This window comes from Cornus florida, unplaced genomic scaffold (genome assembly GCF_030987335.1).
Source record: "Cornus florida cultivar Cherokee Brave unplaced genomic scaffold, ASM3098733v1 CherokeeBrave_3.0.0_Hap2_Chr09, whole genome shotgun sequence".
Classification (NCBI taxonomy): domain Eukaryota; kingdom Viridiplantae; phylum Streptophyta; class Magnoliopsida; order Cornales; family Cornaceae; genus Cornus; species Cornus florida.
The window spans coordinates 56082123-56104931 of NW_026775579.1; the positions used below are offsets into that span (position 1 = coordinate 56082123).

The following is a 22809-nucleotide window of genomic DNA, read 5'->3' on the forward strand; positions in this document are numbered from 1 at the left end:
TCTTCCCTCACCCCCCTCTCTCTCTATACATATATGTGTATATTCCCTAATGTTTTTAAACAACGCTCTCTACTTCTGCACATCTTCTACGTTCATTCAATTTTACTGAACCACCGTATCGTTATCATTATGTATACTTTATATCCAAATGTTATCTGATATGGGTTGATATCTTTTGGATCTTCTTATCTGTATTTTTTTTTTAGAGCTTCAAGATTGGCAAGAACAAAAGAGAGAATTTGAAATGATAAGTGATTAGGGGCCGAACCGACTCATAAAATTTTTAAATTTGCTGTTTCCGAGTAATAGATTTGGATTACTCATAACTCAGAAGTCTGATTATAAAATGTTTATTTATTTTTTAAAGTCCTGTACTATGAATCTTGGTTTGGTTTTTGGTTTCTGAGACGGGTGTGCATTTTATAATGGGAAGGTCTAAAACCAGTTGCATGAATAATTATAATGGTCAATGTCTTCTCTGTATGATGAGGATAGAGAAGAAAAGCATAAGCAAATATAATTTAAATAAAAGCATTTGCATTAGCAGTATAATTTTTGTTTCTTTTAAAATGTTCTTTACAACTTGAAGCTTCCAACACACTATCAACAACTCAGTGATATTACTGATGGTATGGATTGAGTTGCTTCAAAAAAAAAAATAAAAAAAATTGAAGCTTTGCATGGTGGGAATGGTAGTTAAAAAGAATAGTGGTTGTGTCAAAAAATAGCATTTTGCATGAAATACACCATTGGAGCAAAATTGCTAAAATGTATCATTTTGACACTGTAGCACTGTCAAAATATAAATTTGGCATCCGAATTTAGCATTTTAGGGTTGGAGATGCTCTAACATGCTAAAACAAAAGGGAACTTAAAACATACTCCAATGCATGAATTTTTTTTATAAAAATTCATAATTTATCCATAAATAGTTCAAAAGTCAAAACTTAAGAGTTTTGTGAGATGTGAGCATGCACGCAAACGCAAAATGATGTAGTAGATGCGCTACAATGGCCTACGGCCTCATTAAAATCCATTTACAAATTTTGACATGTCAAACCTCTAATTTTCATAATAGGCTATATTTGCAATACTTGAACTTTTAGAACATGCTTGTGAATATCAAGTTAATGGCCCTTGGCCTCATGTTGTACATACAAAACAAGTATCAAAAAGTGTACTTAAGTACACATTACATATTTCAAAGCAAAAATAGCATTTTACACCAAAATAGTACTACATGCTAACACTTGCATGTTTTCCCAAATTATAACAAAGTACTTCAAGGCATCAAAGCAACTTAGGGATGTGATGCATCCCAAAACAAGGTTTCTTTACCTGCAAAATGACCCAAACAACGAGGGTGAGTAAACAAGTTACTCGTAGGATGTGGTGCATGTACATACGCTATAGTTTCAAGTATAATGCAAACTAAACATAGATAATTACAAGGGTGCATTCCACCTAACGTCTATCTTTTAAGGTACTCTAAGGGATCATCTCAAGCTATACAAATATTTGAAGTGATAAACACATAGCATCCAAATATACATAAACAAGTACACTAACCGTATTGAAACTAGAATTACCAAATCACAAGCTACAAGAAATCTATGATTTACAACTTGGAATATAATGCGAAATTGAGGATATCAAAGATGGATTGGACCAGACCTGACCCGCGAGTAGAGCATCAGGTTGAATGGTAGGTTCGAGCCCAAGCAAAAAGGGTAGCATAATGAGCCCAACACCCACAAAAGAAGGATCGGACCGAACAGTTGAACTCAGCCCATAATGCAACACTGTGAGTTAGGCCTAACGTCTGAGACTTACATAATGAAGTCAAGCCCAAAAGGAAGAAAGCCCAAGAATAAGAGCCCTATGTAATAAGTTGGTTAAAGTATTTGTAATGGTCTATAAATAGACAATACGAGTAGAGAGAATGGGAGGTTTTTTGAGTTTTCATTCTATTGAAGTGTAAGAATTTTAGAGAGAGAAAGGTGATTGAATCTCTTGCATCTTCAATTGGCGCCGTCTGTGGGAAACGTTGAAGGTTGATTCTTGTTTGATCAACGTCATGTTGATTCCGACTGATTGATGACGATGAAGCTTGATTTGTAGAAGTTTAGTCCAGATCTAAGAGATTGCGGTTTGCTCTTGAGAGATTCTGGATTCTTGATTGATTATGAGAGATTAGCGTTAGGTTTACGCAGCCGTGATTCACTCTATCGCGGCTCGATCCGACAAGCTCAGACACTGGAAAAGCTCTGATCTATCGAAGGGAAAGCAAAACTCGTAAAATTTGAGTTTAGATCTGACGTGATTCGCGTCAGCGAGACTCAGATCTAACTTAGAATTTACTATTCATGCCTTTGCTCCGTTCTGGAATGATGACTGGGGATGAGAACTCCAATATGGTGGAGAATGTCCAGCAGATGAAACTTGATGAGTTGATGAGCATGATCGAAGCTCTCAGGAGAGAGAATGCAGATTTAAGGACTGAAATGCAGCGTCAAGAAGTTCAGGTGATTCCGCAACCGCTCCCGGCAGGAGAACAAGTTGCACGTACCGATGCCGCACATCACGGCAAGGAGGTAGGGAACAATCAGATAGATCTTCACCATGAGGAGGTCCGGCTAAATGATTTGCCGCCAAATCCTCGTCGTGTTGATGATCGTGAAGGATCAACTCACGTGGATCCACGGCGTGAACAGATCAGGCGAATCGAAGCCATGACTTTTGATCCACATCAAGAAATGCTCGGTCGAGGTGAAGCAATGGAGTTTGATCGTCACAAAGCTATACCTCCATGGCATAGAGAATTTGTTGAGGACAGATCATTCGATCCGACTTATCGGCCTTCCATGGCGACGTTCAACTATCGCGGCTCAGAGAAGAGATCTATAGATCAAAGAGTAATCGCGGGGTTCCAGAGGGAAAACGAAGCCCTCCGTTTAGCAGCTCGAATGGTTGATTCACCGTTCACCGATAAAATTCTAAATGCTCCGAGTCCAAGGAAATTTTCCATGCCCTTTTTCATTCTGTTCGACGGAACGACCGATCCAATTTATCATGTGTATCACATCCAGTTGAAAATGGCTCTGAACACTGAGAATGATTCCTTGATGTGCAAGTGCTTCCTTACAAGTCTAGTTGGACCAGCGCTCAATTGGTTCAAGAACCTGCCGAGAAGCTCAGTGGATAATTTCCGAAGCTTGTGTGATCGGTTCATAAGCCAATATTATGGAAATAAGCATCCAGCAAAGGACATCTCGAGCCTATTCACAATGAAGTATCATGAGGATGAGCATCACTAAGCTTTCCTAACCAGGTTTAACCTTACCAAGAGTATGGTGATTGAATGTCATCCTTCTATGGCGGTTCAAGCGTTTATACTGGCCATGACTCGTGGCACTCCATTCCACACAAGCTTGGTAGTGAACACGCCGAAGACTATGGATGAACTTAATGAAAGAGCTGATTGATTTGTGTGCTTGGAAGAAGAATAGGTAGCTAACGCTCGGAAGACATCCGTCATATCAACAGAGGAAAAAACCAAAGCAAAGATTAGACAAAAGCAGGTTCAGCCACAGCGTTCCTCGTGGAAATCTGAGAAGAAGCCCTGAGAGGAAGAACTGGTTACTCCATTGAAAGTTACCTTAGCAAGGCTGTACCAAGAAAATAAAGATAAGTTTCGACCTCCTTTACCAATCAGACAACCCCTCGAACAGAGGGATCAGTCTAAGCATTGTGCATTTCATTTTGACTTTGGCCATCAGACTAACGAATGCAGGAACTTAAGGAGACAGGTAGAGATGCTGATAGCCAGAGGGGAGTTCGCAAGTTATATTCAAGGCCCGGCGGTGGAACAGAACCGACCAATGGAACACGTGAAGAGGAATCAGAAGTTGAACTCTTACAATACGCAACCAGTTCGAATAATCAATGTAATTCACGGTCGGCCTGAGCCTACTGAGGAGTCAGATGAACTGCTTCGAACACGCCTTCGCCAGGCACGGATGAAGAGAAGGATAGGCAGTGTAAACACTCTGCACCAACAGAGCGTATCAACACAAATAAAGTTTGACAGAACAGATCTATTGCGTGTTCAGATCCCTCATGAGGACCCGTTGGTCGTCAGTTTAACAGTGGCCAAATGTTTGGTATGCAGAGTTCTAATTGATCCTGGAAGTAGTGCGAACGTCATACCGAGGGACACATTTGATCGGCTCGAGATTAAGCCGGATCGACTCAAATCCACTGGGAATCCTTTACTAGGGTTTGATGGAAAACGAGTGGAGCCCATCGGTATGGTGGAGGTAGCGGTACATGCTGCAGAGAGGGTTCTGATGGAGACCTTTGTGGTTATCGAGATTCATCCCTCTTACAACCTTCTGATGAGCAGAGGGTGGATCCATAGAGTTCAAGGTGTTCCTTCCACTTTGCATCAAGTAATGAGATGCCTGGGGCCAGACGGAGCCAGGGTGATCGACATTCATGGGGACCAGGTTGTAGCTAAGGAATGTTATTCAGTAACGCTGAAGTATGCTGGAAAAGGGAAATCACCCATCCATTCGGCAAGCCCGAGATAGCAATTACAGGAACCTCCCCCCAAGTAGAATGGGGAGGAGGAGCCAGTAGACTTGACTGAAGAACCCCTGGTTGATGTATAGATCGATCGGTTCCGACCAGAACAAGCAACCAGAGTGGGGGAACGACTCGCTGTGGCGGAGAAACAAGAGTTAGTTGATTTCTTGTCTCAGAACGCCGATGTATTTGCATGGAGCCACCTAGACATGCCTGGAATTGATCCTTCCATATCCTGTCACTCCTTGAATGTAAATCCTAATGCAAGACCTGTAAAGCAGAAGCAGCGAAGGTTTGCTCCAGAGCGTAACCAGATTATAGCCGAGGAGGTTGACAGGCTACTTGATGCGGGATTTATAAGTGAAGTGTATTATCCTGACTGGTTGTCAAACGTTGTTGTTGTGCAGAAGAAGAATGGGAAATGGCGAGTGTGCATTGATTTCGCCAATTTAAACAAAGCCTGTCCGAAGGATAGCTTTCCGCTACCAAAAATTGATCAAATGGTGGACGCTACTACTGGATATGAGCGTTTAACCTTTTTAGATGCTTATTCAGGTTATAATCAGATCCCCATGGACCTTGCTGATGAAGAGAAAACTTCTTTCGTTACCAAGCGCGGGACCTATTGCTACAAAGTCATACTATTCGGACTGAAGAATGCCGGAGCAACTTACCAAAGACTTATTAGCAAAATTTTCAAGGGTCAAATAGGGAAGACCTTGGAAGCTTACATTGATGACATGGTAGTAAAAAGTAAGAAGAAAGTTGACCATTTGAAACATCTACAAGATATATTTGATGTGTTAAGGCACTATGGAATGAAGCTCAATCCAACCAAGTGCTCATTCGGCGTAAGTTCTGGTCAATTCCTCGGACACGTGGCTAATCATTGAGGCATAGAAGCTAGCCCAACCCAAGCAGAAGCTCTGACTAAAAATGCTGAGCCGACAACAGTCAAAGAAGTGCAAACACTTACGGGACGGATCGCTGTATTGAGCCGGTTCATTTCCAAATTGTCAGATCGCTGCAAACCATTTTTTGACACAATACGAAGCCATGGCAGACAAGTTTGGGGGGATGAACAGCGCCTAGCATTAACTGGTCTGAAGGAATATATGCAGAACCTTCCGGTCCTGTCAGCTCCAGAACCAGGAGAAAAACTATTTTTATACCTCGAGGTGTCCAGCATCGCGACAAGTGGCGTTCTGATCCGTTGTCTAGAGGGGAAGCAATATCCAGTGTTCTATGTTAGTAAAACGATGACTGAGGCCGAACGACGTTATTCAAAGGCCGAACGGGTGATACTCTCGCTAGTGCATGCGAAAAGAAAGCTCAGGCATTACTTTGAATCCCATCCTATCATCGTTCTAACCACCTTCCCTATCAGAATAATCCTGCACAAGCCAGACCTCTCAGGAAGAATGACGAAGTGGGCCATAAAGTTAAGCTCATTTGACATAACATATGAACCCAGAACGGCAGTCAAAGGGCAAGCGGTGGCAGATTTTTTACTAGAATGTGATTCAGAAGACATGGAGGAAGACCTTCGTGGTTGCTTGTGGAAACTCTTCGTCGATGGATCCTCAAATCAGATGGGGGCAGGCATTGGGATCAAACTGCAGACACTAGAAGATACGTCCTTAAGTTAAGCGCTCCGACTTGAATTCAGAGCCACCAATAATGAAGTGGAGTATGAAGCACTGCTGGCAGGACTTAAGCTTGCTAAGGAGTTGAAGGTCAGGAATTTGACTGTCTTTAGTGACTCGCAGTTAATTGTTCGGCAGGTGAATGGTGAGTATGAAACCAAAGATGAAACAATGGAGGCCTATCATTCTGCTGTTATGCGGGAAGCCAAAAACTTCGAAAAAATTAAATTCATCCAAATACCGAGAGAGCATAACGAAGATGTCGATCGGCTAGCATGTAGTGCCTCGGGTTCTGGAGAAACATTGGTAAGGGTGATTCCAGTAGGAATATTAAACCAGCCATCCATTTTTTAAGAACCTTCGGGCCCAGATCCTTGGTAAGTGAATGTTATTCCATATGAGCTAAGTTGGATTGTCCATTGGCCTGAGGGTGACTTACATCCGGGATGGTACTCTGCTTGAGCAAAGAGATGAGGCTAGGAAAATCAAATCGAATGCTACAAAGTACACCATAGTGCATAACCAGTTATACAGAAGGTCTTTTTCTGGGCCGTACTTAAAGTGCGTCACCCCCACAGAGGCTCGGCAGATACTACGAGCTATTCATGAAGGTGTATGTGGAAACCATTCAGGGGGAAGGTCTTTAGCGCATAAAGCAATGACGCAAGGGTACTTCTAGCCGAATATATCGCGAGATGCAGAAGAATTGTCCAAAAGGTGCGATAAGTGCCAAAGGTTCGGACCACTGATTTACCAACCACCTGAAGACTTGCACGTAATGACCACACCATGGCCTTTTGCACAATGGGGGATGGATGTGGTTGGTCCTCTGCCAACTGCAAGAGCTCAGAATAAGTATGTGCTGCTGGCTACAGATTACTTTACTAAGTGGGTAGAAGCAGAGCCGTACCCGAGCGTAACTCAAACTCATATGAGACGGTTCATTTGGAGTAATATTATTTGCCATTTTGGTGTTCCGAGGTCAATCATCATGGATAATGGGACCAACCTTGACAGTAAGCAAGTAAGAGAGTTGTTGGAGGAATATGGAATTAATCAAAAGCTGGCGGCAGTAAGTCACCCTCAGGCCAATGGACAAGCAGAAATCACGAATAGAATAATCTTTGCTTGCATCAAGAAGAAGCTTGAAGAGAAGAAAGGAAAATGGTTAGATGAACTGCCGAACGTCTTATGGGCTTATAGAACGACCCCAAGGCGACCGACTGGAGAAAGCCCATTCGCCATGGCGTATGGTACCGAGGCAATTATACCGGTCGAACACTTGGTTCCGACTGTTCGAAGCTTGGCATGGACCCGAGAGCATAACGACAGTATGTTGAGGTTTAACCTCGATATGCTGGAGGAAAAGAGAGATGCAGCGACAGTAAGGCTCGCATCCTACCAGCAAACGCTTATGAATAGCCGTAACAAAAAGGTAAAGCACAGAGACTTTACACCAGGTGATCTAGTTCTGAAAAAGAAGGTGGGGATAGTCAAAAAGATGATGCCACCATGGGAAGGTCCATACAGAATTGCAGAAGTCATAGGAAAGGGGGCATATACCCTAAAGACCATGGCTGGAAGGCTGGTTAACAAGCCTTGGAATGCTACGTCTCTGAAGAGGTATTATCAATAAAAAATTGAGTTTTAATTTTGAATTTTGTTCATTTTCAATTGAATACAGGCGAATGTACAAGTTTTTGAGATTTATAAAAGTAATATTCCTCTTCAAGACATTGATTAAGTAAAAATAGCAAAGAAAGTGGCAGCTGGTACTATGAGCCGAACATCAAATACTTGCTAAGAGATAAAAAGCCAAATGGCAAGTGGCATTCTAGCCGAGCGCCAGACACTTAAGCAAAGTAAGTGGTAGTTGGCACTATGAGCCAAACGCCAAACACTTGCTAAGAGATAAAAAGCCAAGTGGCAAGTGGCATTCTAGCCGAGCGCCAGGCACTTAAGCAAAGTAAGTGGTAGCTGGCATTATGAGCCGAATACCAAACACTTGCTAAGAGATAAAAAGCCAAGTGGCAAGTGGCATTCTAGCCGAGCGTCAGGCACTTAAGCAAAATAAGTGGCAGCTGGCACCGAACGCTAAACACTTATTAAGAGATAAAAAACCAAGTGGCAAGTGGCATTCTAGCCGAGCGCCAGGCACTTAAGCAAAATAAGTGGCAGCTGGCACTATGAACCGACCGCCAAACACTTGTTAAGAGATAAAAAGCCAAGTAGCAAGTAGCATTCTAGCCGAGCGCCAGGCACTTAAGCAAAGTAAGTGGCAGCTGGCACTATGGGCCGAACGTCAAACACTTGCTAAGAAATAAAAAGCCAAGTGGCAAGTGGCATTCTAGCCGAGCGCCAGACACTTGAGCAAAGTAAGTGGTAGTTCGCAATATGAGCCGAGCGCCAGACACTTCAGCAAAGTAGATAAATGTGAAGCTGGTTGTTACCACCCATGCACAGATAAAGTCAATGTTTTTGTCATCTCATTTATGATATGTTCTGAGGTTACAAAAGATAAAATATATAGATGACATAACTACAAAGAAGCAGGAAATTAAAGTATCAGAAGAGTCCTAGCTAGCTGCCTCTGTTCTGTCAGCCTCCTGATTGCGTTGACTCGTCTCTTCACTTTCATTAGTCGTCCCATCTTCATGAGGAGGGGAGTCGAGATGAATAACCGAATCATTCTGTTGAGGCCCAATCTCATTAGCGGTTGAGGAAGGGACCATAGTGGAAAGAGGAAGAACATCCAGAGGCTGAACGACAGAGGGAGCTGGAGTGACCCTGGAGGAAGCAATCTCCTGACATTCATCAAAAATATGTTCAGCAGGAGTGGAGTCTGGATCAACATAGACTCCTGGAGGATCAATTTCTAGATCCTTATCAACTTCGTCCGGAGTGGAACCAGTCTGTCCGTCGGCAGGAACATGGTCGGAGAAACCCTCTCGGTACCCCTGAGCATACCTAAGAGCCCCAACCCTTGAAAATCGAGCGTGAAGAGCCAGCATGCCACCATTCACCTTGCTGATGGTATTGAGCAGAGCATCACACTCATCCAGGGCTCTCTTCTCGAAGGCCATCCGAGCGGACTGCTCGTCAGCCAGAAGGCGTTGGAGTTCTGCTTTTTCATCTTTGAACGAATTGCGCTCAATCTGCCAAACGCTCTTCTCAAGTTGAAGGGCATCCCTTTCATCCTGAAGGGAGTCGGTTTCCCTTTTCAGAGCGTCTCTCTCTTTTTCAACTTTGCCAAGCTGGACCAACAGTTCGGTGTTTTTGGTGGCAAGGATATTATTTTCTTTATGGGCCACTTCAAGGCTGTCAGAGAACTTACGAGCCTTGGCGTTCCCCATTTCCACCTGCTTCTGCATAGCCATCATACCGAACAAGGTCTGCAGAGATATACATGAACACTGGTTAAACCGATCGCATGGTCAGAAGAGGTTAAGCATAAAGATTATGTGAAGATTTGCTGACTGGGAGATAAAAATTACCTCCATGGCAGATAAAGAAAAGTAGCTGAACACCTCCTTCTGAGATAGACCTTTGGCTGTTTCAATGTCCTTGGGAGTCCACATGCTCTTATAATATGCCATAGCGGTTTGACCATCCTTGAACATGGTCTCGTTCGGCTTCATGAATGTCCCATCCGTTCGGACGAATCGAGGAGTCCATGGTGCTGTTGCAGAAGCAGAAGCTGAAGCTGAAGCAGAAGCAGCAGCTGTAACAGGCCTAGAGGGGGCAGGAGAATTGACTGGGCGATGCAAGAGTGTACTCGGCCCAGAGATTCGGATCCTCCTTGTAAGAGATACATCATCAAGATTGGCTGCACTGTCGAGATGAGGCCTTTTGCCTTACTCTTTATCCTGAGCACTCGCAATAACAGCATAAGTAGTATTGACCTGCGGAGATGCGTTCGGATTGGTAGAAGGAACGCTAACGGCAGGATTAGCAGCCACTACGTTCGGAATGGTGTCAGAAATAGTGGCCGAAGAAGAGGCCGAGGCAGGAGAAGAGGTTGCTGCAGCAGCAGCAACAGTGACTCGGGGAGGGTTTTTCCTCCTGCCGAAGGAAGGAATCTGGAGCTAGCTCATTGTGTTGCCGAAGGCTGAAATTGCGAAAAGGTTGTCTGAGGTAAGGAGGTCTGAGCAAGAAGGAACGTCGTTCAGAACGTACTTCTTCAAGTAATTATCCCTATCCCTACAAACACTGTAGCTCAAGTCATCACAAGGAATGCCTAAGGAACGGCACAAGAAAGTACAAAAGCGAGGAACACAAATTTCGCAAAGACAATCGTTCTTATGTGTTTTGAATTTCTTATATGAAGAGACAGAACACACGCCAAAGGCACTCGGGATTGGATAATCCTTTGCAGCTGGAGAAGACCAGGCCCCCCTAACCCCTATTATGTTATTTCTCCAACCCTTTTCAGACTTGATTGTGTCTTTACATATCGACATCTTTTCAATCGGGTAGAGGTAGTAGAATGGTTCCTCAAGTCGGATCTTACTAACCTTATAACAGAGATGAAGATCTATGATATCAAGATCCAGACCTCTGTCACGAGTCATGAGTAGCAGAATGGATAAGATCCTGAAAAAATTTGGATTTACATGCAGAGGGGAGATTCCTAGTTTGTTGAAAACATAGTTAAAGAAAGGATGCAAAGGGAACCTAATGATATTCAACTGAAGATGGGTAAACAAGACTTTGCCGGGAAGAAGGCCAACACCAGTCCTGATATCCACATCTTTAGGGCAATTTCTAATTTCTATATCGACAGGGAGATTAAGTTTCATGCGAAGAACATCTAGATCTACAGGCATGGCGAAAATGAGTGAGGATTTTAAGGGAGAAAAAGAGATCTTCCAAAAGAAAAAGGCAAACAAAACTAACCTCAAAAGGAGAAAACATCAAAGAGTACTGCAAGATCGCTGGAAAAAGGAGCTTTCGCAGCGAAGAACATCTAGATCTACAGGCATGGCGAAAATGAGTGAGGATTTTAAGGGAGAAAAAGAGATCTTTCAAAAGAAAAAGGCAAACAAAACTAACCTCAGAAGGAGAAAACGTCAAAGAGTACTGCAAGATCGCTGGAAAAAGGAACTTTCGCAGAGGTTCGCCGAAGGAGATTTGATTTGATTTGAAAAAAGGCAAGCGAAGATTTGGCTAACAGCGATACAAGATAGAGACAGTAAAAAAGGATTGAGGGAACGTCTCTGATACTTATAAGGACAGAGTGGGCCCAAAGGTCGAAGCGTCAGGAAAACGAGGAGTTTCTTTGGAATCTCGAAGCATCGGTTTTAGATCCGACCGTCTATTTTCCCACGAGGTCTTCTTGAGCCGTCGACGTCATGATTGGCCACCGATAATAATTACCCCCTTATTTATTAGGGAGTAATTATGGGGGCAATTGAGGATATCAAAGATGGATTGGACCAGACCTGACCCACGAGTAGAGCATCAGGTTGAATGGTAGGTCCGAGCCCAAGCAAAAAGGGTAGCATAATGAGCTCAACACCCACGAAAGAAGGATCGGACCGAACAGTTGAACTCAGCCCATAATGCAACACTGTGAGTTAGGCCCAACGTCTGAGACTTACATAATGAAGTCAGGCCCAAAAGGAAGAAAGCCCAAGAATAAGAGCCCTATGTAATAAGTTGGTTAGAGTATTTGTAATGGTCTATAAATAGACAATACGAGTATAGAGAAGGAGAGGTTTTTTGAGTTTTCATTCTGTTGAAGTGTAAGAATTCTAGAGAGAGAAAGGTGATTAAATCTCTTGCATCTTCAGAAATCAAATAATGGAAAGACTAGAATATGTGGCCATGAGACCATACAAGTTATTTTGGGTAATTACGACCCACAAGGTACCATGACTTAGGAGAATTCTTATCCTCTGTACTAGAGCCAAACCCTAGCCATCAACATTTCATATCCTTACAAGCTTCTAAAAATCAAATAGTCCATGACATTTATATAATCTCAATACATGAAACTATCTACCAAGCACAAGTAGGGTGAAACCACACAAACCATGCCCCAAAGTTACATGTGTAAAGTGGCAAGTCAATGATACTACATATTACACTAAAGTAATTTACTATCAATGTAGGCCAGAATTACTAATCATGCAATATAGTAATTTACCTACAAATAAATACAAGTGTCATATATAAGATTTTTACACTAGACCTTCAATGAATTTTCTATTACTTAACAATATAAGTACTAACTCCAAGAAATCCACAATAGACCCTCAATAAAATCACAAGTATTAAACAAGTCATTTAACAATAATTTATCTATTCCATTTAATAGCCATATATACGCTTTAATTCACAAATCCTTAGTCAAGCATAATAAATCTCTATTTATATGCAAATACAAGAATTTAAAAAGCATATAATCAATATATATCAAGCTCCAATAAATATAAAACCCAAAGAGGATAAACATACAACTACCCCTACCTCAATAGAGAATTGAATCTCTATAATTTAATGCAACCAAGTTAAAAATGGAAAACCAAACTAGGGTTTTGTAGAGGAGAGTGAGAGGAAGTTAAAGTATTCCAAGCTTAAAGGTCTAAGGTGAGTGGAAGGAGACCAAAAATAAAGTCAAAGCTCTAAGTCAAGCTTTGCTCCAATGGTGGCTAAGTTAGGGTTCTTGAGAGGAAAGAGATGAATGAAATAAAATGTGAAAACCTTAAGTTAAATGTGGTGGGATTCTCCACTCACTAGGTGCTCTTGCACTACCTCTCACACACACACTTGCAAGACTAAGTATGGTGCCTACACTTGTCACTATCCTAAGTAAACTTCCAAAACTTAATATTGAGCCTACACTTGTCAACCATCCATGCCGAAAAATGCTCCTATCCTAGGCCAACAAATGGGTAAATTTCCACCCTCCATGTGTCATCAAACAAGGCTTCCAAGTGGTTCCACCACAAGATCAACAAGTGGCACTATGAGTGTGTGACATTTGTCACATTTTTCAGAATTTGCAAAAAAGTCCTTTTTGAAAATATCTTCCAAATTAAATTACTAATGGTCCCTAAAACGAAAAATAATTACTTTACATAATTACACTAAAACCTCAAAAGTCAAGAATATTACCAAAAAGTTATGTATCATGTCCTTTACAAGAAAAGTAAACATCTAGTATGTTTTTCTACAAAAGTAAAAATGTAGATATCATAGAAATTAAATATCATTGATGTATGCAAAGCTGGAATCAAATTCGAGCACAAAAAGTGAGGTTATGCAAGGAAAAATGATAAACGAGAAAAAGACGAAAAAAGGAAATTATCAAAAAAAAAAAAAAAAAAAAGGAAAATGACCGGGTCATTACACTATACCCGCCCCCGCCCTCCATTCCCCATCCGCGTTTGATATACACTATAATTTTCTTAACACATAATTTTTCTTATTTTTAGACGTAGGTTTATATATACTTAATATAAGTTAGTAATATATCATAATATATAAAAGTATTTTAGTAAATATACACCCTAAACGGGGCGGTTTTACCTTATCCCCGTCTCTGCTCTCGCTGGGTTTTAAAAAATTACCCCCATCCACGTTTGCATAGAAAGGTCCCTAAACCGTCCTAAACGGGGCGGGGCAAGGACCCGGCTGGGATGAGGAATTTTGCCATCCATACAGGTGGGCGCTTGCCCATTTACTCAAAAACTTAAATTGTTGGATAGTGCTGTATACTTATCTATTTATATACCTTTCAATTTTTTCATCCGGATCTGATGTGGGATAAGTCCCACTTGTAACATTCTCCCCCACCCGAACCTGCGCAATGTCCTCGTTGCGGTCGGGCTACCTTGCCTACCTAGGGAGCAGACCCGGACGTCCTCTGGACAGGGCACTTGACGTGACACCGGATCAAGGACTGAGTTTGACTCTATAACGGGTAGGCGCTTGCCTATTTACCCAAAAACTTAAACTATTGCATAGTACTGCATACTCATTCATTTATACACCTTTCAATTCCCATTGGGTGCAACACTTGGCGTATAGAGTGAGTTATGTTTAAAATATTTTTTTTTCTTTGTCAGGCTAAATGACACTATTCAATGAAAATTAAAAATAAAAAGTGGAAATGCAATAAAGCCAAGTGGATAAGTAATAAAAAATAATAATTTTCTAATATGCATTTGATTTGTATAAAATTTTAAAAAAATAATTATAATAAAGTATTATTTTGTAGTTTTAATAGTATGAAAGTTAATATATATATATATATATGTTAACCTAAATTATCCTTATTTGCATTAAAAAAGATAATAGGAAATAATTATAATAAAGTATTATTTTATTGTTTGAATACTACTAGTATGAAAGTTAAAATATATATATATATTTTTTGGTTCACCCAAATTGTCCTTATTTGCATTAAAAAAAAAAAGATAATAAGTCTAAATAAATTTTTATTGGATAAATATTTTTGATCTTTTCTAAAAAGTAAGAATAATATAAGAATCTAAATAGTTAATTTGGTAGAATATTCAAAGGGATACAAACGACTATACTCTCTTATTGTATAGAGAGAAGCATATGCACTATATTTAAATTTAAAAAGATAAATAAATAAATAAATAAATATATATATATATATATATATATATATATGGCATAATTATAAATCCACGTAATTTTCTCAATAAAGCGAAACCCACCTATCTTTTTTATCAAAAAAAAATAATAAAAAATAAAAAAATAAAGAGAGAAAAGTCAAACTATGGCACATACTATAAACCCCAAGCTCTGTTCCAACCCCAAGATTCGTCAATCAGAATCTCATGCGCTTAGATTTGTCTCTGTATACACATGTAATCCAATCACTCTCAACTGATACATGTTTCCGGTTGTTATAGCTCAATTCAAGTCACTGAACTCCTCCTTTCTCTCTCTATAAACCCCAAGCTGTGTTCCAACCCTCAAATCATTCTCTTCGACCTCTGGCCAAAAACCAAAAATGGAACTCACAGAGCAGTTTCATGATCACCAACCCAACTCTGTTAATCATGGAGTCGTGCAATTCCATGTTCGAATTGAAGCAAATTCAAGCACACATGACTCGAACTGGCTTCATTTTTCACCTCTTTCCTCTACGCCGAGTGATATCTTTTTGTGCACTCTCCGACAATGGCAACATAGATCATGCGCAAGTGCTCTTCAACCAAATTCCAGAAGCCAATGTTTATATATGGAATACAATGATCAGGGGCTACTGCAAGCTCAATTTTCTGAAATGGGTTTCTGTTGTTTTCGCAGAATGGTTCGGGAATGTGTTGAAATGGACAGTAGAACCTTCGTCTTTGCGCTCAAAGCGTGTGAGCTGTTTTGTGGATTCAAAGTGAGCGAATCGGTCCATTGTCGAATTTGGAAGGTGTTTTGTTTCTGATCTGCTTGTGCAAAATGGGTTGATTCATTTTTATGCAAATTGTGGGTGTTTGAATCATGCGCGTTTGTTGTTTGATGAAATTACGGAGAGGGATGTTGTTTCTTGGACCACAATGATTGACGGGTACGCGCAGAAGAATATGCCACACGAGGCTTTGAGGCTCTTTGACTCGATGCTGTCAAGTAGTGTTGAGCCTAACGAAGTTACTATGATCACAGTGCTTTCGGCTTGCTCTCAGAGTGGGGACTTAAGTTTAGGGAAATTTGTTCATGAGTATGTAGAAAAGAAGAATGTGAAATTTAGTCTAAATTTGATGAATGCCATGTTGGATATGTATGTAAAATGTGGTTGGTTGATCACTGCGAGAGAGATTTTTGACAAGATGAAAGCTAGGGATGTTTTCTCATGGACTAGTATGATCAATGGTTGTGCCAAAAATGGGGAGATAGATTTGGCAAGGAAGTTTTTTGATGAAATGCCATACAGAAATGTGGTGTCTTGGAATGCAATGATTGCAGGATATTCACAAAACAATCAACCAAAGGAAGCTATAGAACTTTTTATGACATGGAGAAAGCTGGTTTGGTTCCTATAGAGAGCTCAATCGGGGTGCTTGGATTTGGGACAATGGATTCATCAGTATTATGTTAACAAAAAAAGGATTCAACTTAGTGTAATTCTAGCAAATGCATTTATAGACTTGTATGCCAAATGTGGGTTGATTGATGCGGCTGCAGAGCTCTTTAATAAAATGCCGGAGAGAGATTTGGTGTCTTGGAATTCCATGATTGTTGGATGTGCTTCTCATGGGCATGCTAGAAGGGCCCTTACCCTTTTCGAGCAAATGAAAAGTATGGGATTCAAGCCTGATGAAATCACGTTTGTAGGTGTCTTGTCGCTTGCAGTCATGGTGGATTGGTTACTCAAGGCTGGGAATATTTTACAAACATGGAGAAGGTTTTCGGGTTAAAGCCAAAACTGGAACATTATTCATGCATGTCAGGGATACACAAAAATTTGGTCAAACCGAAAATCCAAACCAGACCAGACAGTTTGGTTTGGTCACAGTTCTAAATTTGTGAAACCGTAAAGATACGGTTTGGTCACGGATTGAGTTTATTTAGGACCGAACTAGACCTAACCGAACTGTTATGTTATATATATATGTTAAATTATACGGTATATATAATATAATATAATTATACAATTCAAATTACTTAGAAATTTGTAACAACTATTAATCTTGTGATCCACTTTTAATTTTCTTAGGTCTTATAATTTTGAATTGTGGCTGATTGATTGTTGTTGAATTAATAATCTAAATGTATTAGGTTATTAGCAATTCTGAATTTATTTACTTCAGTTTTAACAACAACAATTTTGAAATCGAACTCAACCAAACCGGTTACAATTGATACGACACATACCACGTGTTTGGATAATGATTTTCGATAACTTCTTAGTATTAAACAAAAAGGTAACTTTTTCATGCAAGAAGTTACTGAAAATCATTATCCAAACTAGTGGTTTGCATCAAAAGTTGTTCACAAAAATGCCAGAGTACAAATATCCATTAGTGGTGTTGTATTTGAGAAACATTATAACACAAATATCTATACATTATAACACAAATATTAAAATGTGACCATTTGTAACATGAAGTAGCCACGGGCCCACCGCAACAGTTTGTAGTTTGTGCCATCATCCTATCTCAGTCATCTGACTCTGACTCTGACTCTACTATACTAACAACTGGTATGTGTTGTATCTTATACCAATCCTCCCCGCTTCCCTTCTCGAATCTCCTTTTGAGTTGTACACCACATCCATAAATATCCAAAGTTGTGAGATTGGTTAGGCTTTGAATGCTGTCCGGAAGTGAGTCAACCTTAGGGCAATACCGAATCTCCAACGATTGAAGAGATTCAAGATTTCCCAAACAGTCAGGCAACGATGTTAGCTCTCCACATCCATCGATTTGTAGAGATTGCAGTGCAGGGACATGCTGTAAGGCCTCCGGCAAAACCACCATCTTGCGATTAGAAATGTACAGATATCTAAGGGAATGGAGGTGTTTAATACCCTCCGGCAGAGAAACGAGCTCGTGGCAATATCCAAGAGTCAACCTCTCAAGGGCTTTGAGGTGTTGCAGTCCCCCAGACAAGGACTTCAACTTTTTACAGTAAATAAACTGTAAAGAACGGAGAGAGTTGAGGCCTTGTAATCCTTGTTCCGGTAATGACTCAATCTCATCACAACTCCGGATCGCTAGTGACTCAAGAGCACTGAGGTTTGAGATCGAACTCAACAAGACATCACTGCATCTAACTACTTGTAAATCTTTGAGTGACGGAAGGCATGACATTAATGTCAACTTAGGGCAATCATCAATAATCAATCGGGAAAGACAAGGGAATACATTTTTTTCTTCCTCTCTTGACAACCTTTCCAAACATGGCATGTGAGAAATGTGAAGAAGTTTCAACCAACGCAATCGACTATATGGTGGAACACTTTGATAATTTTTGCAACCATCAAGTGAAACCCTAACTAAATTTTGAAGCAGTACTAGATCACTCATCCAGCGTGGGAAAGAGGTACCTGGATAGTCTTCTATGATCAACTCTTTAAGATTTGGGTGAGGTTTAAGAGCATCTAGTACCTGTTCAGCATTTTCTGATTCACTTCCAATATTCCAACCCAAACGCAAGCTGTAGAGGTTTTTTTTCTGGGCTAAGTTTGCTTCTCTTGCATCCACCCAATTCTCCACCCTCTCCAGATGCTTAATATATAATTTTCCTCCCAGGTTTAACCCTTGCAGCTCACCCAAATGAATACCTCTCCTCCCATCCGCAATGAAAATACTTAATGACTTGAGGTTGGTTAACTGCCCAATTTTTGGAGCCATTTCTGTTAGAGCACGACAGCCTTCCATAAATAGATGTCGGAGATTAATCATGCGTCCCATGTGGTTGGGTAAGCTCCGAAGACTCTCACAATAATTAAGGTCTAAGGTCTGCAAATTCAATAGGTTGCATAATGACTCGGGAAGTGTCTTCAATCTGTGATTCTCAGAAAGATTCAAGTACCTTAAATGAATTAAATTGCCAATTGAAGATGGAAGCTCAACTATAAAAAAGTCACTTACATTTAGAACTCGTAAGGTACTAAATTTCATCAAGTTATGAGAAAATGCTTTCACAAATAATGTTCTCAACGATTCAACATTTTCTAATACTTTAGAGTCATAAACAGATGTGACGTGACGAACACTCCTGTTTGGTTTATTATTTGGCTTTTCATTCTCCATCACATGGCATTCATCTTCCATAATAGATTGAGCAAGATCGTGAACAAGATCATGCATCTTGAAACTTTTAACGTTGCCAAAATCATCGTTCTCTACCTCTTGGAAGAAAGATCTCCAATTCAATTGATTCCATATTTGATTACCAATATCCTCCAATTGCTCTGTCCCATTAGACGAAATAAAACCATTGGCCATCCATAAATGAATTACATGATCCTTGTCAATTGTAGAATCTTTTTCAAATATGGCACAGTAAGCAAAACACTGTCTATACTTAATTGGAAGGTTATGGTAACTCAATCTTAATGCAGGCATTATATACCTCTCATTATCTTGTGGTAAATTCCAAATTCCACTTTCTTTAACATGTAGCCACTCGCTTTCTTCAATTTTGAAGTGCATTAATCTTCCTAAAGCCTTTGCAGCTAAAGGGACTCCCCCACACTTCTTTACGATCTCCTTCCCAATCACCACAAGATTTGGAGTTTCATCCTTGACTTGAAATGCTCCTTGCTTGAACAATGACCAACAATCATCTTTTGATAAAGCTGACAACTGATGTGTAGGGAGCGTTCCCATAATTGATGCCACTTTTTCGAGATGGGTAGTGGTAATAATTGAAGCACCCCTTGATCCATATGCAAGTATAGATTTTAAGGTGTCCCACTTTTGTTCATCATCGTTCCACACATCATCTAAGACCAGCAAATATCTTTTTCCATTCAACTTATCTTGAAGCTACATTCGGAGAAGATCTAGGCTTAAATCTTCACAAGATTTCCCACATACTGATTCTATAATCAGTTTTATGACCCTCTTCACTTCAAAATCTTCTGAGACACAAACCCAAATTCTCGGCTCAAAATGCTTGATTACCCTCTCATCATTGAACACTAGTTGAGCAAGCGTGGTTTTTCCGAGCCCTCCAATACCATGTATAGGAAGGACGGAAACACCCTGACACTCACTTGCATGCATCACCAGCTGTTCGATGATATTTTCTTTGTCATTTTCCCATCCATACACTACATCTCCTTCATTTAGAAAAGAGGTGATCTCACGCCATTCAGGAATTTCAACTCTATTCATCACAACCTCCCTCTCTTGCAAATGAAATTACGTCTGCTCGTTAGCAATTGCATCCAAGTTCTCGTTAATCTCTTTCATTTTATTTCCAATCCTACGACGAAATAGAAAATTGTCTGGAATAGAATAACAAGATAGGAAGCAAGCACATACCTTATCAAGAGATCCAGAATTATTGCGTTTAAATTCCAATTGCGCGGCTTTGGTTGCGCTCTCATCCAAGACGTCATCAATTTCATAAACTGCTTGTTTGAGCTTCCGCAACCAAATCTTAATCGCCTTGTTTTGCAGTTGCTTCTGCTCAGCATCTTCAAGAACAGCCTTTATTGTAGTGAGCTTGCTGGAAAGCTTTTTCTTCTCCTTACCAACACCGCATATCAACCCAATCTCCCCCTCTACGAAGGAGGCCAAACGCTCCAGCACAATTTCAACAAGAAGTGTCTCTGCCATTGTTAGTTACTGAGCAAAGAGAGTTGATTATGGTTTCACAATGCAAGAGATGGATCTCAATGAACCAAGATGGTAAATGCTGGAAGAAAGCAGTGATAATATTGTCTAATTGGACGATAGCATATGGCTAACTCTCATTCACAAACCACATATGTCACTGCTCATTCGCATGTTCAGTGGGGCCCTTATAGGGGGAAATTGATCAGAAATGTGGACCTCTCCATTGAGTGCTAAGTAATTACGCCATAAAAGTTAGAAATGTGGACCTCTTACTTCAAGTAATCCACGTATACATGTTAAGAAAATCATTATAAATATAAATAAATAATTGTTTAGCAGTTCACAACTTAAATTCATTATATTATAAAAAAAAACAAGGTGATTTTTTTTTTTTTCATCAATAGAACTTAATTATCTCCTAGTCTGTAAATCGATTGGGCCTTTACATTGGACTAGGCTTATAGCTTGTTTTGTAATTATTTTTACATATGTATATATTGCACTTTAATTTTTTTGGGAAAAAAATAATTAATTAATTAAATGACATTTAGTAGTTCACCTTTTTTTTTTTTTTTCCACCAAATAGTTCACCTAATCAAGCTCCATTCACAAACCACCAATAATTAAATGACATTCAATAGTTCCCCTAATTCTCATGTGGACTAGAATTGGATTGACTTACTTCTGTGGAAGTCTTCCTTTTCCACACATACTTATTATTCCACCACTTATATCATTATCTGTGTCCATACAATCACCTTACTATTTTGGATAAATTACACTCACACTTGTTATGTTTGACTTAAAAATAAGTAATTACGACTTGGATACTTTTTTAAGCAATAACATTTTAAGTTTGATGAATTGAGCAATGACATCTCGAATCAAAGTAAAAAGTATTTTCTTACCCTTTAACTTATGAATTAACTTATTTGAATTATGAACTTACACCTTCTCAAAACATTTTAATTTTATTCATTAAAATACTTATGAACAAGTTACATTCCACAATTTACATTATATCAAATTAAATTATAGTTTATCAACAAAAAGTACCATGTTCACAAAATGAATAAGTTATATTACTCTTCAAAGAGGAATAAACAATTGCATTGGTTAGGTGCAAAATTTATTAATTGATAAAATTTTTAATTTTATATTTTATCCACCTCTAATTATAAATAAAAATTTTGACATTGAAAAGTGATAGATTTAAATAATAACATTATTATAGCGTAACCTATTGTCCATTATATTCAATAATCATCTAATCTTAAACTCAATTGTTATTTTTTTTTCCCTTCATTCATAGTGTGCATGTTGAGTTTGGAGAAAGTTCGTGATATCCCGAGTAACAACTAATTGACAGACATGAAAACTCTCAATTTGTCTAAATACACGAAAACTTGAAATTTTATTTTATTTTATTATTTTATTTTTTTATGTCTACCACATCCACATGTTAGTTGTTGCCAATAATTAAATGACATTTAATAGTTCACCTAATTTGAAACTCTCAATTTTTTTATTTATTTATGTCTACTACATAAGCTGATGGTTGCTGGTCATGACTACTACCAAAAAGCTCCAATGAAGATGAATATTTCACCGTGTGACCTGTTAAAGAGAAATAACGAAGCAAGTGGGGACGGGGTTCGAGACAAAGAAAGATCAAGGCAGCATATCAGTTTTTCCGCGACCTACTTTGATTCAAAAAAAAGAAAGTAGAAGGGCGGATGTGTGACGTTTGGAGTTGTCGTTTGCGCATCATCTGGTTCAAACTTAGGAGCTACTGCCGCATCTCTCTTAACAAAATTCTGCTTTTAACGCAGGGGTATGTTAACAAATTGACAACTATGAGGATGTGCGAGATCCCCTGGAAGAAATACGAAGAACAGATAGGGGTATCGTACGTGAACAAAGGTTGAATTCATCTCAACTTAGTAGGTTTGGTGGCATACCTTGTCAACAAATGTCACATTATTGCTTAGAGACTTTCTTGATGTTGAATTACCTACTACTTTTTTTTCTTAGCTTTTTCAAACAGACCTTTACCTTAGTAATCCTCCCCGAACGAGCAACTCAAGATCATCCTATAATAACGAGAACGGCATTTTAGGAGAGAGTGCGGATCCTAGAATCCAAAGATTTTAAGTGATTTTTTTTTTCTTTTTTTATATATATTTTAGAAGTTCACTTTACTATTTTTTTTTTTTTTACAAACAAGTAAAAATAAGTGAAATTTCACCATTTTAATAATGAAATTCACAATTGAAAGTGAAAAAATTTTAAACTAGACATAGAATTAC

The 22809-nt window shown here is 39.4% G+C and overlaps 2 protein-coding genes and 1 pseudogene across 2 annotated transcripts; 1 reads left to right on the forward strand and 2 right to left on the reverse strand.

Moving 5' to 3' along the window:
• Positions 1-1100: 1100 nt before the first annotated feature.
• Positions 1101-21646, reverse strand: LOC132274007 (putative disease resistance protein RGA3). Its single transcript, XM_059775142.1, has 2 exons — positions 20204-21646; positions 1101-1338 (listed from the first exon to the last, which is right to left on the reverse strand). The coding sequence occupies exons 1-2, from the start codon at positions 20498-20500 to the stop codon at positions 1291-1293; spliced, it is 345 nt and encodes a 114-aa protein (XP_059631125.1). The 5' UTR covers positions 20501-21646; the 3' UTR covers positions 1101-1290.
• LOC132274006 (pentatricopeptide repeat-containing protein At2g22410, mitochondrial-like) lies at positions 14737-16940 on the forward strand (annotated as a pseudogene).
• Positions 17269-19549, reverse strand: LOC132274005 (putative disease resistance protein RGA1). Its single transcript, XM_059775141.1, has one exon. It carries the CDS (start codon positions 19541-19543, stop codon positions 17366-17368), a length of 2178 nt encoding a protein of 725 aa, XP_059631124.1. The 5' UTR covers positions 19544-19549; the 3' UTR covers positions 17269-17365.
• Positions 21647-22809: the final 1163 nt, after the last annotated feature.

Excerpts from the sequence above, each read along its gene's own strand:
- LOC132274005 (XM_059775141.1), bottom strand. The coding sequence starts at position 19,543 with ATGGGAACGCTCCCTACACATCAGTTGTCAGCTTTATCAAAAGATGAT.
- LOC132274007 (XM_059775142.1), bottom strand. The coding sequence starts at position 20,500 with ATGGCAGAGACACTTCTTGTTGAAATTGTGCTGGAGCGTTTGGCCTCC. Across the intron at positions 1,339-20,203 it reads ATTCTGGATCTCTTGATAAG|GTAAAGAAACCTTGTTTTGG; the intron begins GTATGTGCTTGC and ends GTCATTTTGCAG.